The sequence below is a fragment of the Hoplias malabaricus genome, chromosome 6, assembly GCF_029633855.1.
Source record: "Hoplias malabaricus isolate fHopMal1 chromosome 6, fHopMal1.hap1, whole genome shotgun sequence".
Taxonomy (NCBI): domain Eukaryota; kingdom Metazoa; phylum Chordata; class Actinopteri; order Characiformes; family Erythrinidae; genus Hoplias; species Hoplias malabaricus.
In genome coordinates, this window is record NC_089805.1 from 34,014,674 (window position 1) to 34,040,314 (window position 25,641).

At 42.5% G+C, this 25,641-nt stretch overlaps 1 protein-coding gene across 2 annotated transcripts in view; it reads right to left on the reverse strand.

The window, feature by feature from the left end:
• Positions 1–25,641, reverse strand: part of macf1a (microtubule actin crosslinking factor 1a) — a 152,952-nt gene that overhangs the window by 19,555 nt on the left and 107,756 nt on the right. For both annotated transcript variants that reach the window (XM_066673522.1, XM_066673523.1), the window contains 17 exons: positions 25,268–25,467; positions 24,188–24,695; positions 22,991–23,985; positions 21,702–22,202; positions 6,546–6,707; positions 6,295–6,465; positions 5,872–6,038; positions 5,505–5,664; positions 4,692–5,018; positions 4,246–4,330; positions 3,922–4,148; positions 3,487–3,693; positions 3,051–3,278; positions 2,288–2,506; positions 1,717–1,920; positions 579–804; positions 121–347 (listed from right to left, as the gene is read on the reverse strand). In XM_066673522.1, the coding sequence (XP_066529619.1) occupies positions 121–347; positions 579–804; positions 1,717–1,920; positions 2,288–2,506; positions 3,051–3,278; positions 3,487–3,693; positions 3,922–4,148; positions 4,246–4,330; positions 4,692–5,018; positions 5,505–5,664; positions 5,872–6,038; positions 6,295–6,465; positions 6,546–6,707; positions 21,702–22,202; positions 22,991–23,985; positions 24,188–24,695; positions 25,268–25,467 (4,814 nt within the window). The remainder of the gene's footprint in view (positions 1–120; positions 348–578; positions 805–1,716; positions 1,921–2,287; positions 2,507–3,050; positions 3,279–3,486; positions 3,694–3,921; positions 4,149–4,245; positions 4,331–4,691; positions 5,019–5,504; positions 5,665–5,871; positions 6,039–6,294; positions 6,466–6,545; positions 6,708–21,701; positions 22,203–22,990; positions 23,986–24,187; positions 24,696–25,267; positions 25,468–25,641) is intronic.

Genomic DNA, 25,641 nt, shown 5'->3' on the forward strand with positions numbered 1-25,641 from the left:
AACTATTCTGGGTAGTGTCCAGACCCATCACAACCCTGATCAAGGTGAAGCAGTTACCGACAATAAATGAATGATTTAAAAAAAAAAAAAAAAAAAAGTATTCTCCCATGTAAAACTGACCTCTGCTGCCTCTATCTGCTGTTTGATGAGTGATGGGTCCACTCCAGGATCCTCCAGTTCTTTCACAATTTCCTGGGAGTCTCTTAATGTACTCAACAGGGCACCCATATCAGCCCAGAACTTTCCAGCTAAATCTAGGACATCCTGCAGTTTTCCTTCTCTCTCCTCTGCCCTCTGTCTGATCTCATCCCACAAAGAGCGGAGCCTCAGCAGTCGGGAACGTACCGCTGGAGGGAAAACACAACAAAGATTACGCACTGTATTAAAGATTATAATAGCCAGCAATTTATATAAATATATTTACACTGCATGAGTAATCTGAGTTATATTATAATATTAAAATACACTAAACTGAACATTTACATAGTTACATAGTTATGCTGCATTTTACACTGTTGCATATTTTCTTTTTACAGTATAAAATCAAATCTCCTTTCACAAAACAACAGAAGTCTCACCCTGGGCAGCAGGGTCATCATGTGGTGCACGAGTAATAAGCTCTTCTCCGCGGGTACATAGGGCACTGAAGGAGGGCAGTAGCTTGTCCAGTTCCAATCCGGCCGCCCGATGATCAGCCAGTTGCTCCCGGATCTTTTCCACCTCTGCTGCCACAGGAGGGGGCTGCCTCAAGCGCTGCACTGCACCCTCGAGCGTCTCTAGCAGAGGATCCATCTTATCATGGAACTGAAAGAGAGGAGAAAAAAAAGACATTTTATAGGTTTATAAAAGAAAGGTAAAAGTGTGTGTGAATGTATGTAAAACCTATAAATGCAATAAAAATGATTTGATGTTTCAAATATTGCATGCCAATATATAGGTATCTGATATATTTAATATATCATTGGTTATAACGTAAAGTCATAAAGTGAAATGATAAGATCTGCAAATTTTCCCCATTTAAATTCCCAATACTCCAAATATATAATTATTTAATATGAGAAGACATTTGCTTTACTGAGTTACAGAATTGCTTACCTCTACCAGCTGAGGGTGTTGTAGAGAGCAGTGATGGTGAACACACAGCACATCCACAATGAGTGACGAGATGGGGGGGATGGGTTTAACAAACACAGGAATGATAAAGCGGGAAAAAGAGATGCAACAAGCCAGAAAAAGGGATGGTGTAAAGGAAAGACAGTGAAGCAAAGGATGACAGTGGGTTAAGATGAAATATGTTGGGACAAAGTTGGCATGAGAGGCAAGTGCACAGATAAGAAAAGCAAGAATACAATACAAATACAGGGACAGGGCGAAGACATAATAAAATGTGTTAATCAAATGGCGTGCAAAACAAGTCAGGAAGCATATCAATAACACTCAGCCAAAATGAATGCCATTCAAAATCAATAACGATCACCATGCAGTAAAATACTGTGATTAAACATGGCTAATTTGCCATTAAAATCTATTATGAGGCAATGAAGCTCTACTTTATCAAAAAAAAAAACAAAAAAAACACAAAAAGCTGATGAGGTGCATGAACTACACACTAGGGCTCAGAATACTTATTTGTCTTTAATGATCATTCCTTCTAGGTATGCACAAAACTGACAAAAATGCCTACAGTGTACACATACAAACAGTAAGAAAATGTACCTGTGCGGACTGTGAAAATGCCTCATCTAGTGATGTAGCTCGCTTTTTGACCTCTTCTTTTATTGCCAGGTAGCGTCTCTCTGCAGTGTTGTAGCGCTGCCTCACCGTTGCCCCTTCCTGGGAACTCAGTTCAGCCAGCTGTGGGCCAATCTTCAGTAGCTTGTCAATGTGAGGTTTGTGCTCAGCTATAGACTCTCTCAGAAGCTGTAACAAATGGACAGAGGAGATTTGAACAGATTTTAAGTGAACATCATTAAGTATTTTCTCACTTATCTTATTAGTGAACCGTGCATGGTGAACTCAATACAAAAGTGAATGAAGCAGTCACTCTCTCTGCTAATGAAGAATCACCAATATGAAATCTGGTTTGATAAGTGACCAATAAAATATTGTAATGTATGTTGTGTAGTGAATGATGAAAATATAAGGCTTATAATCTGTACTCTATGCAGCATATTTACTGTACAGCATGACCAAATGAAACTGCAATAGTAATTAAGGTCACTCACTCAACAGAAGATGCATGTGATAAAAGTAAGCATAGGGACTGTACTATTAACCAAAACCTCACCCTCATTTGATCCTGCTGCTGTCTGAGAGCCTCTGTGTCAATGGCTGGAGGGGGAAGCTGGGAGATCAGGGTCTCAGTCTCACCCAGCCAGGGCTCCAGCTCCTCGTAGGTCTCCCAGAAACGGGCCACCAGTACTTGAGCCTGCTCCAGTGCTGAAAATCGCTCAGCATGGTTCTGACTTACTGCCTCATAGCGAGCACTCAGTGAGTCTGTCTTTACCTAAAAGGCAAAAGTGAGACAATGGTCGTAATTATAGACTCTGGATTCTGGCAATTACAGCAAGATAATACTTTATAGTGTTATAAAGATTATACTTTAATACTTTAAATTTGTTAGAAATATTTTTTTAGTGATCTACTCATTTCCTCTCATGCTGTCTTCATACCTAGTGAGCAATCTACATGAGTAGCATTATTTTTATGTTTGAACTGTGTTTTGCCATTTTATAATTATTTGGTACTAATTTATTTGTAGGGTATTTGTAGAATAGGCTAATCAGCTCTGTCAGACCAGCTTACAAGTTTCAACAAGTCAACTATCTTTTAGCTTAGAATAGTTAGCCACAATTTTGTTGCTGGATATTGTTACTAGAGCAACGTTAGCAGGAGATGGGCTTAATCATTGATTTACTAACTGTCTAACTAGAGTGAATCAGTAAGCTGATTTTTATGATTATATTTTGAAAATAATGCCAAGCAACACAGCTGTCTTGTGGGATGCAAAGCAGCCCACTAGTTACTGAAATTCATTCTATCTCTCTGACCTTGAGCGAATCTCTCTGCTGTTCACTGCAGCTCTCCAGGATATCCTCTCGTGTGTTGAGAAGGTGATCCACTGTATCCTTGTGACGGATGATGTCGATATTGAAGGCCCTCTGGACCTGGAGCTGAGCCACTGTCACGTCAGGCTCCAGACTGAGAGGCCCCAGAGACGCCAGTTTCCTCTCTGTCTCCCCCACCCAAGTGAGTTCCGCATCCACTGCCTCTTCATACTAACACAGACAGGCACGCACACACACACACACACACACACACACATTACAAGACAATGCCATAAGTTTCCTATAGACAGACTAGGAGCCAAACCAAAAAATTATAATAAATGTTGGCAAAACTAAAACATTAAAATCAATTTGTTGTAAATGCAGTGAATACGCAGTATGCAGTAAATGTGTATTGTCCTGTGGAAGACTGCAGTACCTGCTGGGACCTCTGGATGGCTGCTTGGACAAGTTGAACTCTCTGTGTGATGGTCTCATCTGCCTGTCTGTAACGCTGGTTGGCATCAGCAACAAGACGGTCCAGGCCCTCACGGGCACGCCATGGCACCAGGTCCAGCAGAGCACTGCCCACTTCATTGACAGTGTCCAGAACCAGACGCTTTTCAGCAGATACACACTTTAGCTCCTGATTGGAAAAAATGCATTGTAAAACAACGTACAAAGGCAGTAAATATACAGCACACAAATACAAAGAAAATTAAGTGTATTACATATAACAGAAAAACCTGCTTATCCTGTGAGAGCTTATAACAATATGTGAACCCACACTTATTTCATTTCAAAACAACATGACTTTATACAACATAACATCACTGCAACTGAAAAATACCAAGTGCCAGAAGGCTTGCCATACTTTTTGTCTATCCTGATATGCTGGTATTGTGTCTGGCTCCACACTGTTAAGTTCTGTCTCCACAGAATCCAGCCACTGGTTAAGATCTTCATGGGCACTGGCAAATCGTGTAGAAAGTTGCAATGCTTGCTCCAAGGTGCGAAGAGCTTTGCTGCTGCCTGCTGTCATCTCTGCATAACGACTCTTTATGCCATCCAGCTTCTCTTGGATGAGCAGTACTTCCTCACCTAACAAAAATATAAAAATTAATATAGTAAAAAAAAAAAAACATTTAAAAACAACTTAAGGCTAAATTATGGAAGCAGCTAATAAAGGTAACCACACCTGTTGTCTGTTTCAGCAAAGCCTGTCCATTTTTAATAGCCTGGTCCACTGTCTTCTTCCTGCTAACAATCTCTTCGTTGAGAGACTAGGAGAGAACAAATGAGGAAATGCTAGAAGAGCTGTTCACGGTTAATACTACATGGTATATTGTGTCACTGCTGTAAGAATACCTCATGTCTCAATGTTAAATTCATAGAAGTAATGTTTATTAAACATTACATGTTTTAAATGTACCATGGAAAGTAACCATATTTAAAAAAGACAATGATAATTGGTAACCGCTCTTTAACATTTTGACTTCAGCTGGTTTAGCTACACTCCATGGACTGGAGGGTGAAATGCAAGTAATGACATTTTGACAATGTTTACCTACTCAAAAGAATTTTCCAATAACATAAGGAAGCAAGCTTTCTCAGACAGTGGTCTGACTCCCTGTAGTGTCATACCAGAGTGTGTTTGTGCTGCTCAGACAGCAGCTCAGGCTGGTAGCTCTGCACTGAGACTTCAGCCAGTCGCTGGGCCACCTCAGCCAGCCAATTCAGCACCTCCACCTCCTCCTCCCCAAACAGCTGTGCGTTGGCCAAGGCCTGCTCCAGCATGGCCTCCCGGCGAGTGCACCACTCGAGCAGCTCAGTATGCCCACTGCGCATTGTGCCTACACGCTCCTTGAGCCAATCACAATCTGCTGCACAGCTAAGTGGGGATAGTGATTGACCAAGAGCCTCCAGATGATCCACCTCTGCTTCTCGAGAGAGCACCTCCTCTTGGAGTGCCTAAGGTATTCCCCAATATTACGTATGAAAGGGATGGGAGGGATGACATGGGTAAATCAGAAATAAGGAAAAGAACAAAGAAGAAAATGACCATGCATGATGAAAAAACTAACAAATCATAAAATCTTAAAGAATGTAAAAATAAATAAATAAATAAGGACTGACATCAGAAAATGTGGAAAAAAAAACTTAAATGCATATACAAACAAAACTTTACTAGTGTCTCTCTCACACACAAACACACAGAAAATGTAAACATAAAAACATAAAATGGAGAAGGTGTGTTGTTTAAACTATAATTTTCTTCCTTGTTTTACCTGGGTAAGGAGATGTTCTAAATCATAGGGAAACATGAGACAATGTAATCTAAACCATCTCTCACCATTAAAACCCTTAGGTATCTCTCATTCCTTCAGGTGTATTCCTGGAGAAGAAAAGCAGTGCTCTTTTGTAGATGAGATCTGGGTCAGTGTGTGTGTGCAATACCTTGTGGCGGCTGATCTGCTGGGTGATTTTAGAGGTCTGAGTTCCCATAGGCTCAGCGGAGCTTAAGCGTCTCTCTGTGGCACTGAGCCACTCTCCCAGAGGCTCTAGTGTCTCATGGAACTGCAGAGCCAGCACCTGCAACTCCTCCAGCTGCCGTTGCCTGAGAGAAGAGCAATTGGTCAGTGTGTGCATGTTTCCGTGCATGTGTAATCGTGAAAATGCATGTCCAATTGCTAACTAGCCAGCTTTGTTAAGATATTGTTTTTGAGTGGTCGCTGATTAAGTATGTTATTAATAATTAGTTTTAATGGGATTTTCTTTTTTATACAAGACTACATGCAATTCTCATTACCATAGGGATATTTACCTGGCACTAGCCTTCTCCAACAGGTTTGTCCATCGCTCTCCCAGGCCCTGTAACTGCTTTTGGATCTTCTCCCTGTCCTGTGACTCTGCTGTGGCAGCAATGCGCTCTCCCTCCACTCTGATCATCTCTACTGTTGCCCGTCGATCATCCAACAACCGTTGCAGCAGCTGCACAAATTTAAACAAACAAAAAAAAATCTCTGAGGACTTAATTTATATAACAACGCAATTCATTGAAAATATGTGCTAATTTAAAATACAAGTGTTATTTAATGTTTTCAGGTTTGTACATGTTCCTCACACAGAACTGCCTTGTGTGCATTAATGTCATCTTTGTTTTATTAATGGTCATGTCTTGTTTGCCTTCAACATGGAACCTATCTTGGAAGAAATTCTCTTTTGTTACCAATGAGGGAACCCTCACCTTCTGTTCTTGGATTTGTGCTTTAACCACACGGTACTCAGCAGATGGAGGCTTCTGATTGGCTATAAGCTCCTCTGTGTCACTTAGCCAACTCAGCAGTGGCTCCAGTGCATCTTGGAATTTCCCACAGTGCAACAAGGCCTCCTGCAACTGAGTGATTCTTTCAGCAACCTAAAAGACATAAAATGATCAACTTGAGCATAACTGCTTAAAGTGTGAAGCTAAAGTCAGCTGTGGAATGTCTATCCTACCCTCTTGTTGAGGGAGTTCCAGTGCAGGTTAGTTGTCTCCAGATCATGTTCGAGGGCCTGCGTGTCTGTGTGCTTGGCAGCACTCTGGATCAGCCCCTGGCCCACAGCATTCACATGATGCAGTTTTGGCTGAATGCAGTCTATCTGCTCTCGCTCCACTGCCTGGAGAGACAGAGAGTAAAAATGGAAATCATAGGGTGAATGTGGGCTGTATAATAAAACACAGTTACAATTATCACAAACCTTAAGCAAGTATTAACCAGTTCATCAAAAGCCTTACACCACAGCCCTATCCATGCTGATAAGCAAAACAGAAAGACAGCCCACAACTGGCAATGTTCAAAAGGAAACAGAAAATAAGGTAAAGTTGATTTGAAAATAAACCCTCAACTTACACACACTCAAAAACACAGATATCTAAGCTGATTTCATCAGTTTATCAGTGTATATACCAGCATTACCATCATATTCATCTGATTAAGTCACATGAATATTTTCCTGCAGGGGCCACTTAAACCGTATGTAAATGACAGAAATAGTGTGTGTTGATCAAAACAGATGTTATTGATCAGTATAAACACATTTCATACATTAAACATTAGTGTTAGTGTGGTAGTAATACTCTGTGCCATACACAGACGTAATTAAACATTGCAAAACAATCTTTGATATTTTAAATCCAAATACAGTATAATTGTTACATTATAAACAGACTATACAAGTGGCCCAGTCTTACGCAAAATATCACAGAAAAACAAATGTGAAATGCTTGAAATACAGTAGAACAAAATGAAATCTTGAGAAATATAACTATATGACAAGACAATATTTGGCCCTAGTGGGAAAATCCTGTTTGTGTGTGCACGCACACAGCTGCTTTCTGGTGAGGGCCGGCGTTCCTGCCTTCAACAGGATGTCTGTTGGCTTCAATAACAATGAGCTACAGCCATGACCCACCCCACCCTCTCTCTAACAAAGCATTTGTGCATGTGAGTATATATGTAGTGCACATGTGTGTGTGTGTGTGTGTGTGTGTGTGTGTGTTTAGAAGAGTGCAACATTCTGTTGTCTAAGCATTACATTATCTATTAGACTGAAATCAAAGTATTATCTGAAGAAGCTTGAGTTCTGTTTCAATACTGGCTCATATCCTTTAATTCACTATGACACTCTTGTTCAGCCTAATTTTTTAATTTGTCCATTGCTCTCAGGACTGTTTCGGGCAGAGGAAGCTTTAAGCGTTTGACTCTTGTGAAGCAGAGTGCTGGAAAATATCTCAAATGCCTCTCATTCCTCTACAGCTATCTGAACCAGGCCAGCAAGCAGAGAAGTCCCTCTCGCACAGAAACACTAAAATCCCCTTGCTTATTTCCTATTATTCTCCCTGTTCTTTCTCTAGAATCTGACTAAACTTCTCGTGTTTCTCACTATGTACAACACATACCACTCTTTCATTTTTATGGCTACTTTCCCACCCACCAGCAGCCCACACTGCATCTCTACCAATTCCATTTGTTCCCTCTATTTTCACGCCAAACCACAAGTTTGCACTGACTGGTTCCACGTTTCAGTACTGGGAAAATGGCAAGCTTTGTAGAGCTCAGTTACACAAATGACATGCTAAATCAAAAAATGTGAGCATCTTTAAAATAAATAAACAATATAAAATAAACAAAAGCCCAATATAGTAATATATATAATTGATAGAATAGAAAAAATATATAAACAAATATAAATAGTTTGCATTTTTTCTGTACTTTGTTTCATAAAATCTTGCCCAGCATATATTTCAATTCGGATCTAAACACCCATCACGGTGTTTGAATAGTTTCATCCATATAGTAGCACTAAATCAAGAGGGTTAAAATAATAATCTGTGGAATTCTGACATTGTGTGTGTGTGTGTGTCTTCTGGACTGTAGCCCTGCCCTCTGTTTCCTGCAGTCTCCTGACACAGGTGCTTCCCACAAGCTGTCTTTCTGTGCCACCGTTATCAAAACAATCGAATATGCACGTTAACTGAACCCATAACACCAGCCCTCTTCCTGACAGTTTGCTCCTCCCTTTCTACAGAATCTCAATACTCACAAAAATGTTTTAACCCAAGAACTTGCCTAAGGACATTACCTACATCTCCCCAAAATACTTGGCCACAGAGTCCAGCACTGATAGACCAGGCACATTCTTATCATCTATTTATATCCCCAACAACTTTCTACAGTGTTTGTGTGTTACTGGCAACAGTAGATAATCTAAAGGACCCAGTGTTTATTTCTCACTTCCTTATCTCAACAACAGTTCTTTCATTCTAAAACAAAAGGAAAGGGATTGAACAACAGCTGGGGAGGGGGGGTTATGATGGAAGAAAGGAACTAATACATGCTTTAATTCTGAAAAACAGACATACAATCTTGTAGAAAATTATTTTATCTTTTGTCTCACTCCCTCTAACAAGAATTTGTGTTCCACAAAAGTTAATTTGCTTGCTGACCCTGGACTCTATGTAGTTATGGCCTTATTCGCCCTTGGCCTTGCAAGAGATTACATTTGGAGGACGAGAAGTGCAGTGACTCTGCAGAAAAGCAGAATGGCCCATGCTGAATAACCAGGCTAAATGAAATGTGCATGACCAGTCAGGCTGGGCCACTGCCGCTGATAGAACCAGTAATGTAATAACAGTAAAGAGTGCATAAGGACTACATCAGCTAAACTCACAGACACTTTGACAAAGAGCAGACACCAGTCCAGCCACAACAGCCCGAATGGCTGTCAAACACAAACATACAGATTATTTGAAGGATCTTTGTGAGTATTTTTAAACATATACTCATCCTTTAATGTTGATAGTTTTCAGGCCTTCCAATAATGTAAACATAGGAACTTGTTATTTTCAAGTCTGTGAACTAAATTAAGATATATAAACAATACATTAACGTAAAAATAAACTTCTTCATGCGTTCTGACCAAAAAAGGTGTGAATTCCAACAGGTGTTAGTTCAAAAACTCTGCAACTGTATGTATGTATAAATCACATTCAAAAATACTGAGAGTGCCATTGATCAACATTTCCTAATGTGGTGTGCACACAGTGATTACAGGTAACAGTACCTGTATTAACTTAAGATATCTGTTTAAATTAGTTGTTCTGCTGCACTACATTTAAACTTAAATACTGCCACAATAATAACCCACTACATATTTACAGATGGACGGAAGGATGGATGGACTGACAGCCACAACAGACATGCACTGTTTACCCTCTTTCTCCCAATTTTTCAAGGTGGAGGACCCCCACAAGACCACTAGAGAGCAGGTATTATTTGTTTGGTGGATTCTCAGCACTGCAGTTACACTGACATGTGGTGTTAGTGTGTATTATGCTAGTACAAGTGGGTCTGACACAGCAGTGAAGCTAGATTATTATTATTATTATTTTAAACAGTGTGTCCATTAACTGTCCACTCTATGAGACATTCGTACATTGTAGGTCCACCTTGTAGATGTACAGTTAAAGACCTTTTATGCTCTATGATGGTCCTGGCTATTGAAAACATGGTGAACAGTGGATAACAAAGTAGACAGAGAAACGGACGGACAACAGTGCGAAATGATACAAATACTACATGCTCCTATAAAAGCGGCGCTACTAAAGTGGCTGGTGTGGAGGTGTGAGTGTGTGTATTTACAGTACTGAACTATATACAGGAGAACAGTGGAAAGAAAAAAAAAACAGATTAATAAATAATGCAAAGAATAATTGTTAAGATTTTGATGTAAGACTGGATTTTTAAAGAGTCCAGATGTGGTTCAAATTGCAAAAATCTGTGTCTTTACCTCACAGCTGAAGTGCTCTGGGACTGAAGCTTCATCTTCAGTGTGCCTTGAACCACAAGCAACCTCCCAGTCTTTCTCACATGTCCCAGAGATACCCTGAGTTCCTGGTTCACACTCATTTTCACTAAAAAGGCCATGTAAGAGACCTGGCTCAAGCTGTCCCCACAGATCTTGGTATGAGCACGGTGAATCTGGCCTTGACTCATCCGACTCCCAGTCACTGTCCCCTGTCATTGACCCAAGAACAAAATCCACTCCTGACTGACTTGTCTCAGATTCAGAGTATAAATCTCGACAATCCTCACAAGCTGAACCGCCATCAGACACCAAAGGGAGGCGTTCAGGAGCAGCAAGGTACACAAAACTGTCAGTGGACAGAAAAGCTCCCTCTTCTGTGCAAGGTTTTGACAGGGGACTGGGAGGAGAGGATTCTACTACAGGGGATGGGGGACAATCCTGAGAGTACTGTGGTGGCACTGCCACGGCCAGGTAAACAAAGCTGTCAGTTGTAACAAACGCATCTGTGTTTTTCTCATGGTCTTGGCTCTCCAATTCATTTGTTGGTGAGAAGGGCAGTGGGGAGGGGTGAGATGGTTCTTTGTCTTCTGAGGGTGCACTTACTGGAAGAGTTGAGGTATCTAATTTTGTACTTCTCTGACCCATATTTACTACTTCAAATTCATGCACAGACAAGTCTATAGTAGCAAGAGCAATCTCAGATACCACTGAGGAGTCCTTCTCTGTCTCTAAAATTGTCAACATTTCCTCTTGGTCAGAGGTCATCCCTGTGGTAACCTCAACAACATTCAGTGGCACATGAGAGGCAGTCTGACAGCTGTTGACCTCTACTTCCTTCCCTGTATAACTAGCCAAATCAGAACTACCAGATGTTTGCACAATATCCTCAATACTTAGATGAGATTTACAAATATCTAATTCACACTCAGGGTTTTCTAAAAATAGACTATCTGTGCTTGGAGATGTGTCTTGACATGCTGAGGTACTGTCAACGGGTTCTTCGTCTTTTATTATAACTTCCTCCTCTTCAACTTGCTCTTGTTCTGATATTTCTGCACTGCCCAGGTCTGAATCCGTCTCTGGTCTTTCACAGTCAGCCTGTGTTGTGTCTGATATAGCAGTTCTGTCTGGGTGAGACATCTGAATTCCACTTGAGTCTGATTCCAACAAAGGTCCATCTAAAGCATCCAAACCAGGCATGGTTGCAGAACTGACAAGACTCTCACTGTCTTGATAGAAACATACTGATGACTCTTCCAATATTTGGTCCCTTTTTTCACTAGTACTGCAGGTTTCTGTATGATCAGTGTCCTTACTACTCGGGTCTTCATCCAATTGCAATCCAAATGATTCAGTCTGATGTGGGTCTGTGTGGTGTATACAATCAGGGCTCTTAGTGGGTTTTATTTCTTCCCAGTTATCCTCAATCTGATCCTCTTTCTCATCTTCTTCTTCTTCCTCTACTCTAGGCAGTGTATGACATTCATTCAGCAGTTCAGTGGGAAGAGATGTGATAGGTGAATCAAAACCAGGTGACACCTCTCCATCCTCTTCCATACACTGTCTCTCCAACTCCAGGAAGAGGTCATCGGATCCAGCCTCTGAGCTGGGACATGGAGAAACACTGGCTGCTTGTGAACCTCCAAAACCTATTGGAGGGGTCAATAAAGGCCTGTGAAGAGAAGAACTCAGCTGTTTTGTCTCCCAGTCCAGCAACTGAGATTCCTCTTCTTCTACCTCCCAAGAAATACTGGTTGTTTCATGGCTTTCTAGCTTCAACACAGCTTGCCAGTTCCTTTCCTCCATATTTAGTCTTTCTTGTTCTTGAGTTTCTCTCTCTCGCTCTTGGTCTTTTACCTCTTCCTCAATCTCTTCCAAGATTCTGCGCTCATCTTCCTCAAATCGGATTTCTGAAGCAGTCCGTTCTCGCAGTTCCCTTGATAGTGGGGGCAACCCCAACAGGCCCTCGTCATCCCCCTCTTGGCTGAGGCATGGAGAGAGTGGTAGGCCACCATATTCAAGCCCCTCACCCTCTTGCAGGAAAGGTGAGGGGGGATCCAGCAAGTAGAGTGATTCCTCTTCAAGGTCACTGTCCTCTCCAAGCAGAGGTGGCAGGGGTGGTAAAATAGGCAAGTTTTGAAGTACTCCACCATGGACCAGTGATCTTTTGGCAGCTCTCACACTGCGAGGCCAGGTGCGAGCTTTAGTGGGAGGACAAAACACAGGTTTTGGAGGGATCAGTGGAGCAGTGTCCTGATCATGCTCCAAGAGTGGAGAGTCTCGCTCAGAGTCAGATGATTTAGTTGCAGGGACATCCCAGTTTGGTGGCTGTTCCTCTGAAACACTTCTGACACAAAGAACAGGAGTCACAGGTGGCTTAATGTCCTTCCCTCTGTTTTTTTCAGTCTGTCCATGGATATTAATGCTTGCTTGTGGAGAGCTATCAGTATCCTGTTTGGTTTGTACAAGTGGAACCATCTGCAAATGTGGTTGTTCTTTAGAGGGAGAAGGCAGAGCAGATATAGGCTTGATATGTTTAGGGCGATGAGAGTGAATTAGGGGTGATTGCTTTTGCTTGAGCAGAAGAGGTGGATGAGGAGACATGGGGCTCATAGATGGAGTGATAAACGGAGAGTTGGAAGCAGGAGGTGTCTGAGGACCACAGGAGGAGGTAGGAGAAGGACTGTAAAGAGGAGGAGGAGGAGGGGTAGATGTGGAAGTTGTTGATACAGTCACTAGAGAGGGTATAGGATGCAGAGGAGAAACTGGAATTCCGGCACCTGACAAACGCTTCTCAGCTCCCTCTGCAGGTGAAAGCTCCAGTCGCTCAGCAAATTCTGGGTAAGTTGGAGGCATAAATGCTTTCCATGAGCGCCGGTTTGGATTGTCTTTTTTGTCAGTGCCATGATGTCGTCTCTTGGTCACAACAGCTGCTCCAACAGCAGCTGAGTTGGATGCAGGAATAACAACACTGGGGCCGACAGCTCCCACAGACAACATGCTCTGAGGATCACTGCTCAACTTCAGAGCATCAAAGATCACTCGTTCATCTAGCCTTTTTATGCCTGCATCAGAAGAACCCCCTCTTGCCACAAAAACCCCTCCTATATCAGCTCCTAACGTCCCATTGCTGGAAAGAGTGCTTCCTTCACCCCCTCCAGACCCCAAAGTGCTTCGAGATGGCTGACTTATCTTAGAGCCCTGGTCAATCTGCTCATTAATTCGCATGGTGTCATATATGGAGCGCTGTGGCACATAGCAGTCCTCTATGTAGGCCTCCTCATCATCGCCCTTCCCAAGACACCTAGGGTTCTGCCGCAAGCAGTCTGGGCGGCTCAGAGGCTTCCCCATCCCGTACTCAAAGTGCCGGGACGGGGCAGACACTGTTTCAAACGCAAAGCCTCCAATGAGTGTCCAAAAAGCTTTAGTCCTAGCTCTCGACCCCGATCATTGATCCACCAAATCTTGATGTAAAGGAGTCATCATTGATCAAAAACACATTTGTTGGCTGGTATGAGTCAAAGTTCTTGGTTTTAAAAAATGTTACTGACCTCACCCTGCTAGAGTACATCAGACAAAATGTCTCCGTTAAACTGATGCACATCTCTCGCAACATATTAATCAGTCCTTTGTTTTGGTGCATGCAGGAAATGGGGAAAGCTGCAGATGTCTTTGTTACAGGTCCAAAGTCCAGGACAGTGTGGTAACATACTAAACATGTAACATTCCCTTCATTCTGATTTTAATCCACTGAGGTCCCGCTTCTTCAGAATCTACTGTCTGCACAATTCTTTCCCCAAATTCCTTTCGACTCTTCCCATCTCTGCCACAACAGAAAAATCAGAGAGAGTTCGGAGCCACTTAAACAGTCTCAGAGAGAAGTAGCCAAAGCAGTGTAAGGCTCCTTTTAAGGTGAGAGCTGCACACTCCGTTGCATAAAGATGGTGTGAGAGGGAAATGCAAAATACATCCATCAAATGTTTTTGTCTCACATCTTGCTGTTTTCTTCCAGAACATATTCAATTATGGTGAAGAATAATCCAGAGATAAGTCACTTTAAGATAGACATTTTGTTTAAAAAAGTTCGCAAGTTCAGTTAATTGCAAGCCTGAACATCTTTCATTACACTCTTTTCACACATACACACTAAGAATCACGCTTCAGACTGTCCCACCATTGTTCTTTATCAATTTCCTTCTCCTCCTTTTAATCCAGTTATGAAGCATTAATAGAGCTTGTATGGAAGTGTAGCCAAAAGTCAGAGTTCCTCTTAGGTTATCTTCACTTTTCTGTAGGGGTAGAGTTCAGGCACTTTAAATGAATGAAATTCAATATAATCTTCTTGACATGTCCTTTCCATCAAACAAAAAGACGGGCTAAAAATGGTTGTTAGTCCTTTTACGCTCTTTCTATTAATTTCCTTTCATCTAATTCTCCAAGAGTAAATCCGTGAATCGAAATGGTAGCCTTGTCCAAAAGTGTCGAGGTGTGAATGGGTCCAAGAGAAAAAGAAACGGCTTCAGCTTAATCCAGCAGGAGAGTTGGGAATTGTATCCAGAGGGCAAAAACCCAGACAGAATCGCCCCCCCCCCCTCAAAAAAAAAAAAAAAAATTCAATCGGGGCACACTGCTTCTCTAATAATTTCCAGAAATTACCCTCGTCTTTCAGTCTTCCATTTACTCCACTCTGCACACAAAGCATAAAAAGCTCCACGCAAGCTTTCCTCTTTCTTTTCTTCTTGCGCAGGCTCGCTCACTCGCTCTCGGTCTCTGTTCTCAGGCCACGGCACTGCTGAAATGGTTTGCAGCTGCTAAAAAAATCTCCCACTTTTCCTCTCCCTCACTCACTCTCAGACACTCCTCCCTCCCTCTCTCACACATACTCTCACCTCCCTCTCTCCCTCTCACTCGCTCTGTTTTTGTTTGAATCCTGCTCCGTTTGTTCTGTTTCCTGCTCTGGTATTAAAACACAGGAAGTGCTCCAATCATGCCGGTTTCCTCTTCCAAAAAAAACCCCAACAAGCCCAAGCTGAGAAAGGGAGCTAGAGATAAAGCTGTGGGGAGGAGGAGCCTACTGTGCCAGTGGGAGTGACTAAATGAGGGATTTGATGTGTTTTTGCAAAAACACTGGATAAGAGGTAAAGATTTCACAAAGCACTTTATAATAACACTTCCAATATACATTCAGCATTATATATTTGTGCATGGTAATGCAGTAGTTTCTTCTCTATGAATGAAATGGGCAGTATTATATTGAACAACTGCTATTTGAATTCACACTGTAATGCAGACATGCCAGGAAAAAGAAACACACCCGCGCAAAATTACACAAAGGAATTAAAGAACAAAACCACGGTACTAAAGAAAAAAAAAGGGAATAGTTAGAACGTTGCTAGGGTGCAGGGAAAAAAATGACATCAATAGTGATACTTATTTTTTTCCCCCAAAATAAACCTCTACACATGTATGCGGAAGCCTACCCTTTACATATTCCACTCTGTCCCTCTCTTTTTCAGACAGCCACCTCATGACTGCATAGAACAATGATGGAAGACACACAAAAGTCTGTGATATTCACAGTCCCCACTTGTGCATTCTCGTCTCCCGCTAGTCTGAAACCCTATCCATCCATGAACAGAGTGTGTGTGGGGGCTGGGGCCATTGACAAGGGGCTTCAGTATGGTTTACAATGAAAGTGAATAGACACTGAAGCTGCTAAAATAGATGGAGACAGGCAGCAGCAGCAAGTGAAAAATCTGATATTTCTTTATGTTCGTTTTGTTCTCCTGCTTCAGAACACCTCGCCACGATTTTATTTCTCTGTTCACTCTTGCAATAATTCTCCCTTTTCCTTATAATGTCGGTGCTGCAGTTTGTCTGAGGAGCTCTGGCAGAAAACAGTTGCTGAACTAACGCATGCCTGCCTACCCTCCCACTCACTCTCTGCTGCTCTCAGTCTGAGACACACATATGCAACACACACACAGTTGCTCTGTGAACCAACACACTGCCCGTGGCCTGCATGTCAAACAAGCTAAATACTTTATTTTTTTTTTTTAAACTCTCTCTCAGTTAGGTTGCAGCTGTCAAGTCTGCTTCCAAGACAAACCTCCCTATAGAAACAAAAGGGGTTTGTCTCTCTCTTGCCCTCACGCATAGTCTTTTTTTTTCCCCCTGCACCATCCACTCTAATTGACAGGACATTCAACAGCAATTATTTTTCATAAAACTTGCACTCCTGAAACCATGTGAAATCTGAACACAGATTCAGTTTTACGGATTTTTTTTTCTCATAACAGAATAAGATTCTACAGAAAAGAGCCTTTACAAAGAAACTTCTCTACTCTAAAGTCTATTACATTGTATACATACATTTGTATATGGAAACAAGGCCCTGTTAAAATTTAGTTTCTGACCCTGTGCTCTGCTGATCCATCCCCCACTTTTCCCTCCATCAGTCAGTGGCTCATTTGGCCAGTCACAGCTAGTTAAATAGTCACAGCTCTGATTCAGACAGGAAGAGGGAGGGCTCAAGCCCCAAAATCCCCTAGACACACGATAACTGGCATAGAGTGTTGCCAGTTTAGTAGAACTGCTCGATAAAGACTAATAGCCGTTAAGCTGGAGTAAATAGGAGGGGCTGAGAATGTGATTGACTTACAGAGCTGTTTGTTTGATCATGAACAGCACCTGTTGATTTTCTCCATTCTTCCTCCCCATTCTTTTTTTTCCTAAGCTCCCAGATCACCCTACACTTACTGTCAACAAAGAAATGAAATATATAATAATACATCTAATCACTTCCTTCCCTTCATCTCTCAAAAGCTTATTGCTTTTTTCTTTCGCTCCCTCCTGTCGCTTGGGGGTAACTAAGCAGCACTGGCACCCACCCTCTTGCCTCTTGCTTTCTCTCGATCTCAGCAGCAGTTTTATAATTAACCAGCTGGCTTTACCTGAGTAACTCAATGTGTTCATTGTTCCCAACGGCAGCAGACACAAAGAGACATGGAAGAGAACTGGGAGCAGAACAGTATAAACACAGAGTAGGAAAGCCTGCTCTTCATATTAAACCAAATCTGTAAACTTTTTTCCTTTCCTATTTTAGATCTTTTGTTAATAAAATCACCGTGCAAATATAAATGTTATTGGAAATATATTCCATTCCTTGCAACTGTTTTAAATTAAGCAGTGCATAGTATTAAAAAATAAACAACCGATAAACCAACACTTATAACATTTTACATTATGAATGATGCCTGTTATTTACACGCATAAAGAAGACAGATTTTTTCAGTTAGTGAGCTAATCAGGTGTCTCAGAAGGAATAGTGTTCTACGCTATGCTATGGAATGGAATGAAAAAGTAATTCACAGCAGCTGAAACAATACCAGGCAAAAGGAGAAGCAAAGGAGACTAAGGGATAACATACAAACTTATGTGCACAAAGGCCCATTCTACAGCTGAGGGTAACAAAACATAAGTCATCTCCTTAAGCTAAGGTTATGGTATTTCAATCTATACAAGATTAAAACATGAAAATTGACAGAAACACAAAAACGCCTCATTGCTAGGTGCATAATGCTAAATGACAACTATATTACTAGAGTACCTAATGCTGAGGAGGGACTAAAGGTGTTAGAATGGAGGCTGGTGTCTTAGATCATCAAGGGCCAGTTAACCCATTCAGAAATTCCAGGGCTACAGCTGACACATAAGACACAAAAGATGAAAGGTTTTAAGAGTCTGCCATAGATAAATAGTCTTTATCTTGTTGTTAGAGGAACAACATTTTGAAGATCGTTACATCCCCATGGTTTTAGAAATATTTCTCAGTAAAATCTTTAAACAGCTATTTTTAGCAAGTGCTGACCCACGAGAAGCCTGAGTTAAAAGGAAGCCCTAGGGTTTTGGGTGGGGGGAGGCCCTGGCCTTGACAAAAATCATTGGCCTTGTTATGCTACATAAACAGAACAGAAAGCAGAGATAAACTGACAGAATTAGTGAGGAAAGTATAACTTTACATATATATATAATAAAACTTTACATCTACAAGTTGGACCAATAAGGTAAGGGTGTCTTCTTGAATGGACAGTGCCTGGACACAGTATTTATAAATTCCAGTAGCACTGCTCTGCTGTGTCTGATTTAAACTTACCAGTAAAATATACACAATTTGTCACCCAAAAACTAAATAAATACTGCTCTGTGGTGGTCATTTTGGTCCTGAAGAACACGGTTAAAGGAGGCAAACAAAGTACGCAACATAACAGATGGACTACAGACGGTCATGGTAGAACTACAAAGTGATCCTGTATGCTCAGAGACACAGGGGGTTTAATGTTCTGACTGATCAGAGTATTAAACATTTGTTAACGTATGTTAATTTATCATTAATAAGAATTAGCTGAAGGGGAAAGGAAAAGTAGTAGTAGAAGAAGACAACGACAAGTGACTCCAACCTCGACTGGCACTGTACAAATAGCAAGGGTGAGGACAGTATGGAGTGCACAACTTGATTTAGAAGCTATTCCCTCAACCTAATCAGCCCTGCCCAGGAATGCCCAGTTGGAGAAAGTCCCCTCACTCTGCTACTGTATGGGTCCAACAGCCCACCCCATCTTCCCTAAGCTCAGCTGCTCCAGGGCAGGGGAAGCAGGGACACACACACACACACAAACACATGGGGAGACGGGGCACATGGAATTTTAGGGAAACCAACACACCCACACCCTTTTTTTGCTTGTGTGTTTGTGAGAGAGAATATGTGTGTGTGTGTGTGTGTGAGAGAGGGAGAGAGAAGGGGGAGGGGGTGGAGTGGTCAGGGTGGGGAAACAGCTGAAATTCCAAACGCTACAAACAGCCTGAAATTAGAAATATCCTCCCACTTGGACCTGTACATGTATAGTCCCATCCTCTCGTACCTACTGTATTAGACCCTGAAGCTCAAAGATGGTTCATACACACAGAGTGAGGGGGAGAGAGAGCGACATTGCTATTCACGTGGAATTTAAAGCACTCAGGCTGTTATTAACATATGTTTAGATGATAGGTTGGGGTTGGGGTGCAGAGAAATGCTATGTTCAAAATGGTCACTTATCACCATATGCTACTTATTGCCTTTTATTGTGGGTCATACACATGCGCCATTGTTCACCATCATGATTTTATCTGTATTTTTGGACATGACTACAAAATTACAGGCTCCTAAAACAGAGAACTGTTTGTTGAGTTGGCCGTAGATGGCTGATGTCTGAGTGTGAAGTTAAAAAGTACAAATGAGTAACTTTTTATTCTGAATGCTAGCCATCCCCAATCAAAAAGGTTATGTATTAAAACAAGACCTCTTTTCTTTGTATCAGGCACACAGACCCAGATATACACACGACTTGCTCATTTGGGTGTATCCTACCTCCCCCTCTCTAAATTCAGCAATGACATCATTACTTTGGATTGGATGTCTACGAAATGGAGTCTGGTTTGCAGGGAAGGGGGTCGGGGGTGGCCTTTTTTTCACAGCAGACAGGCACTGGGGTTTGCCAAATTACCTTCACACATTTCATTAGTAAGTGGAACAGGGGTCTGAGAAAGGGGGTGTGTGTATGCTCGTAGGGAGTTGGGGTTACAGGGGTTCATACAAAAGAAAGAGAGAGTTCGTGTGTGAGTCAAGGGTCTAGAGACGATGGAAAAAAATACATCTTGACAGCCAAGTAGCATGAAAGAAGATCTCAAGCAAATCTTAGCTAGCATTCTTTTCATCCCTCTAACTCAGTTTAATGTGTGAGACCCCATTTCAGTGCTTCCTAAAAATACCCCCATGTACAGACTGTCTACCCATATTCTGAAGCACTGTCTTAGGCTCTTCAATGAGTAGCATTTCTCCTGTACTGATCCAATGCTCTGCCACATTTTGTTTTCCACTATGCTTTGGTGTCTCATGACTTTAAAGCGTTTTGCAGCTGCATTTGTTAATTCCTTAATTTTTTTCTTCTGCAGATCTCTTCTGCCTGCTGTGGGGAGAGACAAGTTTAGGGAAGAGGAATAGTCAAGTGTGCTGTTCTTGACCATGTAATTAGGGAGTGTAAATCTCAGGTCTGTCTTTTTAAACAAAGCCACGAGTTAGACGTGTAGACAGCACAGAATACCACAGCCAAAGCACGGTTTTTGAAACTTAAAACTCTGAACTTTAAAAACAGCCTGTGCATACTGGATCAATCCCAGGTGAATTTTCAAATAAGCACAACCACCTGAATATATATTTCATGCAGAACCAAGCTGGACGAGTCATTGGTGCTCTGATGCAAAGACAGTGGGAGCAGAGAATGTTCCCGTGATTCATTTTTGCTCTCAGATATAGCTCAGTGTCCATCAATACAGTGACAGGTCTAATGAGCTCTCATAGCTGGCACTGAACAGCAGGAGGCAAGAGCAGCTCTCAGAGAACATTTCACAGCAAATAGATGCTATGTAACTGCCAAATGGTCCCAGTGACTGTGACTCAGCAAGGTGGGTTTGATACAGAAAAGTCTGATTCACGCTCTCCTACTCCAAGAACCTCTATCAACCCTGGTCCCACATCATTCATTTCCTGTACACCCACACTCGCTACCAACTTTAAACACGTCTCGCTCCCTTTCACTTCATACTCCGGAGGTGTGTGAGTAATAGCAGGATAGGGACTGACACATAATCAGAGAGATGAACTATACAGCTGCAAGGGAGAGTGTGTGTGTGGAGGTCACCATTGATCAGCCTGGGGGTGGAGGTAAGTTTGAGGGAGGCAGGACACCACAATGAAAGAGATTTCTCAGCAGAGAAGCACGATTAGTGGCATCATTGCTGGTTTTTTTCCCTGCCCTTCATCTACTCCTTCTCCCCCCTCAGAGAAGCATGCTGGGACAAGAACCCAGATGGGGGCTAGTGGCTGGAGTTGATTTAGTGAGGGTTAATATTGCCACTTGATGGCCTTGACACACTTGCCTGGCCTTGTTCAGTCTCAGCAAACGGCATAATTTATATCAAATTACAGGCCGTCTGAGGACGTTTATATTTAAATTGGACTGGCTGGTAGAGAAAATCTTTCATATTCACCCAAGGCAGCTGAGAAAAAAAATACCCTTCAAATCTCACAAAGAGAAGTGGCTGAAAAAAGTTTCCAGGCCATGCCTCCGCATGAATCATAAGCAACAGACTTCTCAGTGCTCAGAGGAATTCCAAATATGAAGCAGTGTTCTGAGCCACAATTACAGAGTGTCATCTGATACAAACGTTTAAATGCTTTTTAGTAAAAAAAGCCTCTTCTCTTACCTTGAACTCTTGAAGCTGTTGTCTGATCACCTCTACTTCGGTTCCCACAATGCCCTGTGCATTTATCCCTTCCTCTGCCTGGTCCAGCAGCGTTTGCATCTCTGTGAGGCGGGTGTAGAACTCCTTCACCCTCTCTTCAGCCACCTCTATAAGGGACAACCGGCCCTGGCCACGCTCGGCAAGCTTTGAAGCCTGCCGGCTCAGTGCCTCTGTTTCCCTCCTGAGGGCCAGCAGGTCTGGAGAGCTGCCCTCTCTCCGCAGCATGGCAGTGCACTCACCCCCATGACCCTCCAGCTCAGCTCGAAGGACTGCCAGGCGAGACAAGAAGCCCTTCACTGCTTCAGCCTGCGAAGCTAGGGAGTCCAAATCGCGCCCCACAGGGCTCAGGCTGTCCAGCTCATCATCCAGGTCAGCTAATCGGGAGAAAACATCACGGACTCTGGACTGAACTTCTCCAACACCCTGGAGGCGTGACTCCAAAGATGAGCAGCACTGCTCAATCTGTGAAATAGACAGTAAAATGCAATGTGATGTACGTTTTTTTTTAACATGTAGATGGACAGTTTCCCAATAAACTGAATATTGGGCTGTGCATTTGTAAATGGAGTGACCTACTAGTCTCTGAGTCTGAGTCTATCAGTGGATCAAAGTTAATCATACATTGTTGAGTTGGGGTTTAGAAAAAACAGTTCAGAATCACTGTTAAAAAAACACTTGGAACCATAGCTTTGAAGTTTTGTGACTTCAGTATCACAACTGACAAGCTGAATGCTGTTAAAAACCTAACAGGTGACAGTGACTGAACATGTCAATTGTAATAATTAATATGTAATAATATTTTACGAAAGGTATCATTGTATAGAAACATGCTAATATAAAAATTAATTTAAAACTTAGTCTGAGATGTGAAAAAACAAATATAGCAGAAGACTCTGACTTTCACATGCTCAGACAGAAACACTGCTTAACAATATTAATATACAGGGTGGGCCATTTATATGGATACACCTTAATAAAATGGGAATGGTTGGTTTCTTGGGAAATTCCCAATAAGTTTGATGTGTCACATGACCCTCTTCCCATTGAAAAAACAAAAGTTGGATCCATAATGGCCGACTTCAAAATGGCCACCATGGTCACCACCCTTCTTGAAAAGTTTCCCCCCCTCCCATATACTAATACGCCACAAACAGGAAGCTAGTATCACCAACCATTCGCATTTTATCTTGTGTTTCTGAGTTAACAAACTACAGAAGTACAGCAGATTACAAACAATTCACTATCCTCACCTTTTCAGTGACTTCCTCTAATTCTTTCTCTGTGTCCCGGGCCTGCTGCACCAAGCGCTGTTCTCCCTCACCACTGCTCCCTGCTGCCTGTGGCATGTCCTGAACTAGCCCTTGGGCTAGATCCCGCAGATACACCACCTGGGGTTGCAGAGTGTTCAACATTTCTTGCTGGCTGCGGAGCCGTTCTAGACTCTTGTTGCTGCATGCCTGTGGACCTAGCGCCTCCTGGACCTCCAACTGATGCTTGGCTGCCTCTAGCCTTCTTTCAACTGCCTGCCTTCCATCTTCAAATTCTTTCAGTCTACTGCCTAGCTCCTCCAGCAGAGCCGTGCGGCCATGTAATTTCTCGGACAGGCCATCTACTCTGCGGTTCAACTGGGCTTTCTCATCCCTCACCACCTCCTCTCCAGTTCTGCTCTGCTCCAGAAGCTGGTCTGCTGCCAAGTTCAGAGCCTCCAGCTGGGGACGATGGCGATCCACATCTAAGCCTAACTGCCTGGCTTTCTGCAATGCATCATCCAGGGCAGTAGGGTCCAAAGAAGGCTGGATCTCTGACTCTCTCCTCTCACAATCTGTCACCCAGGGAGTTAGCTCATCCCGATGCTGCTTGTACTGTACAGCACGGGACAGTGTTTCTTTAACACGAGCCAGCCCTTCACTGCGGGTTTGAGACAGGCTCTCCCAGTCTTGTTGGAGGGTGGCCAGTCGGGTCTGTAGGGCAGAGCGTTCATCTCCAGTGGGTAACGAAGCCAGGAGAGAAGCACCCTCAGCCTGGATAAGATCGTAGGACCCACGCTGTTGAGCCACACCTTTAAGGAGTTCCTCTTGCTTGGTTAGCAGCGACTGCAAAGCTTCTGGCTGGCAGGGGAGGGGATCTGACACACTGCTTGTATGCTCCCCAGCCTGCCCGTCCAACCAGCCACGAAGCTCCTCAAACATATGCTGGAACTGTTGTGTGCTAGAAAGGGCTGACTGAAGCTGGGACAGACCATCCGCTGAGGCAGACAGAGAGAGAGAAAGAGAAAAAAATAGTCATTGGTCAGTGTATATTGACTCCACGTGTTTATTTTCTTAAATTGTTTAGCTCCTAATTTTGCTGTAGGTTATGACTACAACCCTAGTAATATACAGTAACAATCAGATGGACCTGAAGCCTGGATTAATTAAATTATTGGAGTTAAGTTAAGCCTGACTCACCTGCTTTTTCCTCCAGGCTGTTGAGTGGGCCACTGACACTCTCCAGTCTCTTGTTCAGCTCTTCTCTGAGGTATGGCTCTGCTACAATGGCACTAAGCTCCACACACAGCTGCTCAGCCTTGGCCAACTGGCTTTTCCTTTGCTCCAGCTCTGCACGGATCTCCCCTGTCTCCTGCAGCCTGCGGCGCAAGGCTTCAGGCTGTGCACTTAAGGAGGCCTGAGCATCCAGCCTCTCAGCCAGATCAGCCACACTGAAAGAGAGTTCCCTCAGTAGGGTCTGGAAGTGTTCACTAGTTTCCTGTGCTTGGTCTATCTGCCCAGAGCGTCTAGAGAGACGAGAAGTCAGGTCATCCCACTGGCTGGTGATGTCGGTCAGCTCCTGTTGCACTTCCATCAGATCCTGACCAGACCCAGAACCCTGGTCCCCTGCAGGAGAGAGGACACCTTCTGCTGCCTGAGTCAGCTGGTCAAACTGAGGACGTCGTGTCTCAAACTCACGTAGCATGAACTGGGGGGAGAGAGAAAATGTGAAAATGAACTAGAGTAAATCTACTAAACTCTCCTGCAAAATGTACATAGTGCAGTGTCTGCAGTGCTGAGCCTCGAGCAGTAAGGATATAGGTCCTATTCTCCTTATTACAGGTCAGTGAAGCATCACATTTACTTACAAACTGTAATATTATGGTAAAAATATCCTTTAAATTGGAAAGATGTGCAGAAATATTTAAAGCTGAAGGATTTTATTTCTTTGACTGATTTAAGGTTAATGGTTAAAGAATAGTAACAATATGCTTGCACGTCTTGTTAAATGTATTACATTAATAATGTGACTTCAATAATCCACTGTGTGCTGTAAACCTTGTTCTGTGAAAAGCTTGTTGCTTTCTTGGCCAAGGCTCACTAGTAAAGATATTTATAATCTGGCTCTGGTAACTCTTGTAAAATATATGTTCAATATAAAAGCACAAAACAAATTAATTATATCTATATATCTACCCATCTGTCTATATATATATATATATATATATATATATATATATATATATATATATATATATATATTTTTTTTTTTTTTAATACCTGTACTTGCTGTTTCTGAGTGTTGAGCATATTGGGGTCAATACTGAGGGGACCAAGCACACTCATCATCAGCTCTTTTTCTCTCAGCCAGGGACTTAGTTGATTGGCTGCCGATGCAAAGCTGCCCAGCCTGTCAGCACATGTCTCTAATTCCGTCTGCCTCTGAGCTGCTGTCTTATTTGCTTTCTCCCATCGAGAGTCTAAAAACAGGAACAAATATGAATGTAGCTGATTAAAACAAACATTGGTTATACAATGCTTCTAGAAACCGTAACAGCAATAACTGGATGCTCTGGCATCCCTGACAAACATGAAGAGTCTCGGGGTACCTCAATTGGCAGTGTGGGCCTAGGAATAATGCGATATAATGGTAA